Source organism: Marmota marmota, unplaced genomic scaffold (assembly GCF_001458135.2).
Source record: "Marmota marmota marmota unplaced genomic scaffold, marMar, whole genome shotgun sequence".
Taxonomy (NCBI): Eukaryota; Metazoa; Chordata; class Mammalia; order Rodentia; family Sciuridae; genus Marmota; species Marmota marmota.
The window spans coordinates 1,876,587-1,885,551 of record NW_026000305.1 but is presented as its reverse complement, the minus strand read 5'-3'; the positions used below and the strand labels follow the sequence as shown (position 1 = coordinate 1,885,551).

Here is an 8,965-nt window from a genome sequence, read left to right as displayed (position 1 = left end):
GAAATGGAGCTCACTATCTATTTTCTAAGACCTCTGAAACTGTCAGCCCCCAAAGAAACTTTTCCTTCTCTAATGGTTCTGGTCAGGTCTTTTGGTTATGACAGCAAAAAAGCTGACTAAAACAACAATGTTGACAGATGCCTGGAAACAAAACCAAAAATACATCTGACAATTAATTTAATATTTAAATAATTGGCTAATTATAAAAAAGACCACCTTTATTGGTATATATAAAAAATCATATAAAAAATTGGACATCACACCTGAAAGGCATTGAAGTCTTTATTTCCTCTGAAAATTGTTACAGTATACAAATCATAAATGACCATATATATAGATTCATGCTTTTTGGAATTTGACAAAATTTACTGAGAATAAGACAAATTATTCAATACCGGTAGCAGTAAACAACTGATTTGCAGAATTACAATTTAAGTTTTAATGATCACTACTATTTATCAATTCTAAACAATTGTTTTGGAATTTTTCAGGAGTTTAGACCAAGGGCAGCCAATCCAGGGAAGTTTGGCCTTGACAGAATAAATCATTATCATCAATAATAAAACTTAAATAATCAAGGCTATTATTTTGGACAAATGACTGCCAATCTGAGAAACTACCACTATTCTAGAAGTTACCCATTAACTGGCCATTTCACTATAGAAAAATATATAAATTGACCTTCATTATACGTTTTCTTGGGCAGGCACACCAACTAGAAATAAAATACAGAAGCATTAAAGAATTGGTTATTAATGCTCTTATGAATCATTAAACTGAATATATCATTTTGGGTTAATAAGCATGCACAAGTAAATATTTAAATATTCAAGTCTTTAATAAAATTTTTCAAATTTTTTAATTAGCTACTGAAATTTTTTCTAACTATGTACATAAATTTTATTCTTATGCCTTCATGTTTAAAGTTTTGCAACAAAATCAAAATTTTTTACTTCGATTTAATATCTACAGAAACAAGTACTTTAAGTATTAAGATAACTGAAGAGAAAGCTCTTAAATAATATCTATTACATTCTGAGGCAACCAGAAATAGCTAGAATTCTGTAATAAGGTTCTTAGCAGTTGTGTAGTATTGTATTCATCACAAATCATACTCAGAAGTTTTAAACATTTCTATATTATTTAGTAAATGGCATGGAAGAGAGACTCTGATATTGTTGAACAGATGAAATATGGTACAATGTGGGCTGGGCCATGAGAGTACAAATTAGCTTCTTGTTCTATATATAGACAGCTGCATTAAGGCTATCTAATATTTATTTTTTAGTTATATTAGGCCTACCCTGATTGTCTGTTTACATAAATGTGCATCTGCATTCAGGAGAGCCTTAACTCTAAGATTACAAAAAAGTGTAATATCTTGATTGGTACAACTTACTGCAATTATATTCATATTTAATATTCTCATATAGTAGAAGCTTGTATATTGCTGGTATTGAAGGGCAGGACCAATTCCTGGTATACTTAATGGGTATGTACTAAGCATTCAGTGCATTGTCCTAATTAGGCTTCAAAAAACATTATTTGAGTTCAAAAAAGATCTGAATCCTTATAACAAATTATGTTATAATGTGATTCTACTGTCCCTGATTTGTGTGTGACATTATAAAAGGGGAAAAGAGAGAAAGAGAGGGCAAGTAAGATAGGGGAGGTGCTGTACAATGAGAGGAGGGGACAGGAACAGCCTGAGAGGCTAGAAAGTTTTCCTTTCCTCTGGATTCTGCTCTATATGTGGGGGTTGGAAAGGTGAAGCAAGAGCTACATTCCTTGGTTCTTTCCATTTCCCACGAATCTATTACTGTCACAACTAGCTTCAAGACCTTTTCCAGAACAAGAGGTCAGGGACCATTTGCAGCTGAAGTGTGTAAGAACTATGTGCTTTCCACTGGAGCCATAGCTCCCTGAGAGGCAATAAAAGCCAAACTATGTGACAAGAGGCTTCAAGTCTGTTTATTTATTTACAAGCAGTTCTAAGTTAAAACTATTGCTCAAAAGAAGTAAACCATCAGAGCTTGGAATTAGGAAAATTTAAATGCAGGCACTGTTGCTGTATGTAGATTTGCTGCCTATGTATACACTCTCATATTTATTTGGAGTGTGTATTAGGGTTTACCAAATGTTACACTCTATTCAGAGACCTTTATGATTTCAGGCCTACCTATCAGAAAAGGAATATGAAGAATTTACAGAGTGTTTGCCTTACTTATATTTCAAAATTAGAAATCCATGTGTTACTATGTTTACTGGTCTATAAAGACTACTAAATACTAATTTCAGACACAAATATTCATTTAAAAAGCTTAATACAAAAACATAATCTATTTTTATGACAAGCAATTATTTTCTGCACAAGGTTTTTTGATATTCAGTCCCAAGTCAATGAGAAAATTTTGAAACAAAATTTTCCAGAAAAAAAACAGTCTAAGGATGGCATTGCTTTCATCTTCATAATCACTGTCACACAGTAGGCAGATTATTGTTTCTTCTTTACATATTGAGAAACAGTTTCAGAAGATAAAACAATTTGCCTAATATCAGTAGCACAGCTCTGACTAAATTAGGTCTGTAGACAATTAGGATAGTATTCCAGTTACTTGATGCCATAGAATTTCCAAATATCAGGGATCCTATCTAAACCTTTTCTTTCATTCTTTCAATACTTCATGATTGAGCTTTTTCCAGTGTGTAGAAGATTCACATATAAATATTATTACTAATATTTTAAAACATTACTGAGTAATGGACTTTAGGTTTGTCTGTAAAAGTGCCTAAATATCTTAATATTGGCATTTTATATTGTTGTCAACACAGAAAACAAACTTTTATTCCAAACACATACTTCGGCCTGGATCTTGATGCTTCAGTTTTTCTCCACTGAATTTACATATGCTTTTATGTTTTCTCATATGCTCATATCTGTAATTTTAATAAATAATCAAAGGAGATATGTGAGCTGATTCTGAAGGTGTAGCTTTTAAAAATGATCCAAAGTGGCAAAAAGAAGTTGTCCTAACACCACAAAATTATTAACAATGCATAGGATTACTTTTAAATCCATAGTTATATTCCCAGGAATCAGTTCATTTATAATTTTTATCTGGTTAATTTCATAGGTTTTTGTATTTAAAATAGGCAAGTAAGTCAATGTGCTTTATAAGTGCTTTGTGTTACTGGAATGTCCTCTTTTAAGGAAAATTCCCTTATGGATTTCTTTGACCTGTTGCTTCTTATAATTCTGCATGTCAACTGGCTGCTGACTTCTAAAAGTTTTTTTTACATCAAGAAGATTGTGGAGCCCATGGGAACTTCCAAAGTGGAGTATTGAGTTTGGTATATAGCCTTTATTCAGAGGTCTCCTCTGGGTTTCCCAGGGTTGTGCTTTCTGTGGGAGTCTCTGAGTTGGCTTCTAGAATGGTACTGGATTCTGAAGACTCTAGTTGTGAACTGTCTCCATCAAGGACAATATCTTCAGGATTTGGTGGGGGTGGACAGAAGTCTTCATTGGGGCATATACTCTGGAAAATTGTTTCAGCCTGGCCAAGAATGAAGGAACAAAATAATTTAGATTAGACATCAGTTTAAAATATATGTGCATTTCAGGAACTATCTAAAAAAATTAAGTGGAACTCTTAAAATTTTCTTTCATGTAGTTATAATACTTGACCAGTATATATATGCATGATCTTCTAAAAAGTGGCTTTTTCACAATTCTATGGCTTTTCTCTTTCTTTTTTTGCATTGTTGGGGATTGACCCCAGAGCTTCATGCATGGTAGGCATACACTCTATCACCAAGGTACACCCCCCAGCCCTTCTCCCTCTATTTCTATATATCAATTCAGGTCTACCCTCCAAAGATGGAATCATTTGACCAAGTTCATTATTAGGCATTCAGACTGTTGAGAATATAAAAACATTCATTAGTATATACCAATGGAAATACAATCCACTGCCTCACTATCAGATCAGGATCCCTGCCATGCTCAGGAGCTTGCACTCTATTGTATTGGTAAAAAAGAGTCATTAAAGGTCTTAAGACATATGCTGATTAAAAAAAAAAAACTTTAAGGTTTTTCTGGATTTCATTTTTCTTCTTGATGTACACACAAGGTGAATGGTTAGACCAAGAGCTGAAAAACTATTGCCCACAAATCAAATCCAGACTGCTGCTTGGTTTCATATGTAAAGTTTTATTGGAACTCAGTCACATTCATTCATTTACCTATTGTCTATGGCTGCTTTTGCACTAATAATGGCAAAGTTGAGAAAGTAAAATAGAGACGTATGGGCTGCAAAACCTAACTTAACATCTGGACTCCTGCATCGGATGATTTTTTTAGGGATGTGTAGAAGGATAATAAACAAAAGCTTTTGAGTTTTGAAGTGGACCTGAAAGAAGGGACAAAGATAGGAAAATTATCTTTCCCTCTTGGATATACTTCAAGGCTATGTTTCTGGATAGGCTATTTACTAGATATTTTAAATATTTACTTGACATAATTGTATGTATTCAAGGTATTCCATGTAATGATATACACTGCATGATTTTCATAATCAAATTAATGAATGTAGCTACCATAGTATATGGATCACTAAACATCTGCTCTCTTGTCAAATTTCAAATAAACTATCCTGTCACTTGAGACAACATGGATAAATCTATAGAAATATTATGCTAAGTGATATAAGTTAGGCACCTGAAATACTGCATGGTCTCACAAATGAAATTGAAGAAAATCACATTCATAGAAACAGTGTAAAAGGGCTATTTTCAGGGACTGAGGGTAGGGGAAATGGGGAGATTTTGGTCACAGGATACAAATTTTCAGTTACAAAATGAGTGAGATCGAGTATCTAATGTCTAGTATGGTGATTTTTAATTAGTAATACTGTATTGTTTACTGTGGACATACTGAAATTAAATTTTAGAGATATGTGCTTTGTTCTCCACCCTAGGAACTCACCCTATGCCTCTGCTGGAGACATTTAGCCCCTTCTGCAGAAGGAAGACCTAGATCAGATTCCTCCTTCACATTTCAGTTCTCCTAAAATGGTCTTTTTATCTCATATCCCTATCTTGTCTGTCTGTAGATATTCTCTATTCCCTTTACTCCCTACATGCAAACAACTGCCAAATCTGGGCAATTTCATTTTCTATTTCTTGATTCTATTTGCTCTATCCCCAATGACATAGTTTAGGCATGCACCATCTTGCACAGCAAGTACAATTCCAACAGTTTCTGAACCGAGCTAGTCTCCTTGCCTCTAGAGTTTTCCCATGTATTCCACCTCTATAACACTCTCAGAAGGGTCTATGGGAGATAAAATTCTGTTTTTCTATGTTTTTTCTTCAATGACTCCCCATTACTAATGGTAAGTTATAAGATCCCTAGTATGGCATATAAACTCTTCAGGCCTACTTTCTGGTCTTAATCTCCCATTTCTTCCAACCTCTACCTCTCAGATGTTTGGCTTTACTTATACCTTTACCAGTACTTCCTCAAACATACCACGATGTTTATATCCTGGGCTGGTGCAGATGCTACTCTTTTCACCCAGACTATTTCAATTCTGTTGTCTTTGATAGTGATGGAGAATTGCTACACATCTATTAAATCCCTCTCTGTAAGGTTATCATTACTCCTATACCCGCCCCCTTTTGGTAGTACTACCGATTGAACCCAGGGCCTCACAAGTTAGTACTCTACCACTGAATTGCATGCACAGCCATCCTATACACACTTTTAACTTGTGGATGTTAAATACAGTTCATTTTATAATATCAGTGTATTTTTAAGTCATAAGCTGGTAAATAGGAAGACAAGGGAGTCAGGTCTACATATTGAACATACACATTTACAAACTTTTCAACTGCTAAAATGAAGCATTTTGTTAGAAAGAAAAAGGGAAAAAAGGAAAAAAATCTGCAGGGGTTTATTTTTTTAATTTTTAAAAATATTTTTTTTAGTTGTAGGTGGACACAATACCTTTTATTTTATTTATGTAGTGCTGAGAATCAAACCCAGGGCCTCACATGAGAGACGAGCACTCTACTGCTGAGCCCCAGCCACAGAACAGGGGTTTATGTTTTTAAATGGGCAAAACCTAGGTGATGTTCTGAGAACTTTTAGAAATAACATTCTCCATTTAGAAAATAGAAATCACAATTAGTGACTGAGATAGGCTCATGGGAGATGTACTGGAATCAGAATGTAGTTTATCTGAATAAACTGTTTATAAATATTATTGATGCTCTTTAAAGTAGGCATTATTATATTTCTCCCCAAACGGATATTTGAGTGCAAATGCTATGTAACAAATGTAAAACTACTTACATTTAATAGCATATAATGATTAGTACCCAAACTGGCATTATAGTGTTCTCTAATTTGATAATATTTACCCCCTGAATATTATCTTCTTGGAAGGCAAATTATCTCACAATAAAACTATCCCTTAACTATAATCTTATAGCATGTAGTAATTTAGATCACATTAGCACTTGTATTATAAGCTCTTACTTAAAATGTCTGATATTTTGGCTTAAAAAATTAAAGCTTATTGCTGGGTACAATAACATATGCCTGGGATCCCAGCAACTTGGGAGGCTGAGGCAGGAGGATCACAGGCTTGAGTCTAGCCGGGGCAACTTAGGGAGACCCTGTATTAAAAGATGAAAAAGACTATAGAGATATAATTGGTGGTAGAATATCCTGAGTTCTATCATTAGTATTACCACCCTCCAAAATTAAAGTTTATTCAAGGGTAAAAACAACCTAAGTAACCTGGTTAAAAACTTATTGGCAATTTCTGCTTGCAATAAATTGGGCCACCAAAGTAAAAACTACTTGATCAGTTTATACCACAAATGTAGATATTGAGCCATCTTAAATTCCTATTATAGTAATAAAATACAAAGAAGAGAGTTGTGACTTCCTGCTTTGGTTTGACATTACTGGCTAAATATGATTTTCCAACATCACCATTAGACTCTAAAGGTGAGGCACAAATATTTTTTTGCAAAAAACTATAAATGTCTGAATTGTGGTCATTTTTCATAGCCTTGCTGCTATGACTAAAAATTAGACTACATGCTCAATGAGGCCACTGGCTACTAAATATTCCTGCTACTGGTGGGAATGAAATTAGACCCTGCCATATCTGGTCTCAAAACAATGTTAAATTATCCATTTATTAATAGAAAGATGTGCCAAATCTTTCTGAGAAAAGTTTAGACTTGTGCCTGGAAAAATATTTGTTTATTTTTTCTTTCCTGTCAAAGGCAGAAAAGTGTATTAGTTTAGGCAAATGAATTTTCTACAGTTCACTTCTGGCAGCTTGTCTCAGCCTGTACCTCCATAGCCTTGCCCAGGAGCACTATGATTAACTTCCACTGGTACTTACCATACCCCTCAGCAGCTATAATAGTAGATCTCGAGACAAAGGCTTGTGTCAATGTAGTAATAGAATCATGGTAACTGTAAGAAGCCATGTTATCATTCTTTTCCAAGATTAAAAAAACTGCATTAAGACCATTGTAAAATTACATGTTGTTTGCTTTTACTAGCTATATCTTTCTTGAAAAGATAGGAAAAAATGCTTACGTATCTCAAAATAACAGACTGATGGACCAACTATTTAAATTAGAAACAATTTTTTTAAATACTGAGATTATAAATTCATTTTTTAAAATATTTTTTAGTTGTAAATGGACCACAATATCTTTATTTATTTATTTTTATGGGGTGTTGAGGATAAAACCCAGTGCCTCACACATGCGAGGCAAGCACTCTACCACTGAGCTACAGCCCCAGCCCCTATACATTCATTTTTATGAACATGTATTTTAAACATCTTCTATCCATATTGCCATAGTGGAACTCATAAATCACCTCTCATAATTCATCAGTATACTCAATGTAGTGAAAATACTTGATAAATTATATTTAAAGTTGCTTTGCAGTTCACAGAAAAATGTTTAGCTGGCCATAGGATGCACCCCTATAATCTCAGCAACATGGTAGGCTGAGGAAGGAGGATCACAAGTTTGAGGCCAGCCTGTGTAATTTAGCACGACTCTCAAAGACTCTTAGCAAGAAAATATCTCAAAAAAAAAAAAATTCAGGCTCAAATGCAGAGATGGTATTAAATGATGGTACCAAATTTGATGGTATTAAATTTTAAGTCTCTTTTCTTGGGGGCGGGGAACTCACTTAATACAAAACTGAGAAATACCAACATCCTTACCTGTTTGACTGCATTATCATTTCCTAAACCACCATCTGGTCCAGAGCAGACATAAACATTGGATGGTACATTATAACAGTTCCTGTTGATGTCGGAAGAATCTCTCATATTGAAATAGAGAGCCCACAGAATTCTTGGCTTTTCAACTTCTTCATTTTCTAAATGTAAAAATGAATTTTATTTATATTATAAAACACATTGCACCTGTTGATTACTACACTATGCAGCCAATTACCAAGAAGGCCATGACTAGACATGGTATTAAATCAGAGTTTTGTATATAAACAATTAGTAAATGTACAAACTCTTATATAAATGCATATTTCAAGCAATGATGGCTTTTCAACCTAAGACAAGTTACATTTTTAAAAATTATTTTGATTAGTAAGTTAATCTGATATAGTGCCATGCTCCTTTGGACTTATATCTTCTCATTAGCATTAGTGTTTATGCTCATATTCATTCTTAAAGTATCCCTATGAAGTGAAAAGATAATAAAAATGGACTTTCGTTTTCAATAGACAATCTAACTTACATAAATCTAAGTATGTAATCTAATTATAAATTAAATTATATAGTAACTTAATAGTATCTCCAGAATAAATAAATCCACAGAAATAGGAATCAGAGGTTATTTAGGGCTGAAGGATGCGGAGGTAAATGGAGAGCAAATGCTGATAGATATGGAGTTTCTTGGC

At 33.8% G+C, this 8,965-nt stretch overlaps 1 protein-coding gene across 2 annotated transcripts in view; it reads right to left on the bottom strand.

Moving 5' to 3' along the window:
* Positions 1 to 264: 264 nt before the first annotated feature.
* Chm (CHM Rab escort protein) overlaps positions 265 to 8,965 on the bottom strand; it is a 104,440-nt gene continuing 95,739 nt past the window's right edge. For both annotated transcript variants that reach the window (XM_048797281.1, XM_048797280.1), the window contains 2 exons: positions 8,268 to 8,425; positions 265 to 3,554 (listed from right to left, as the gene is read on the bottom strand). In XM_048797281.1, coding sequence (XP_048653238.1) covers positions 3,363 to 3,554; positions 8,268 to 8,425 — 350 coding nt within the window. In that variant the 3' untranslated portion in view covers positions 265 to 3,362. The remainder of the gene's footprint in view (positions 3,555 to 8,267; positions 8,426 to 8,965) is intronic.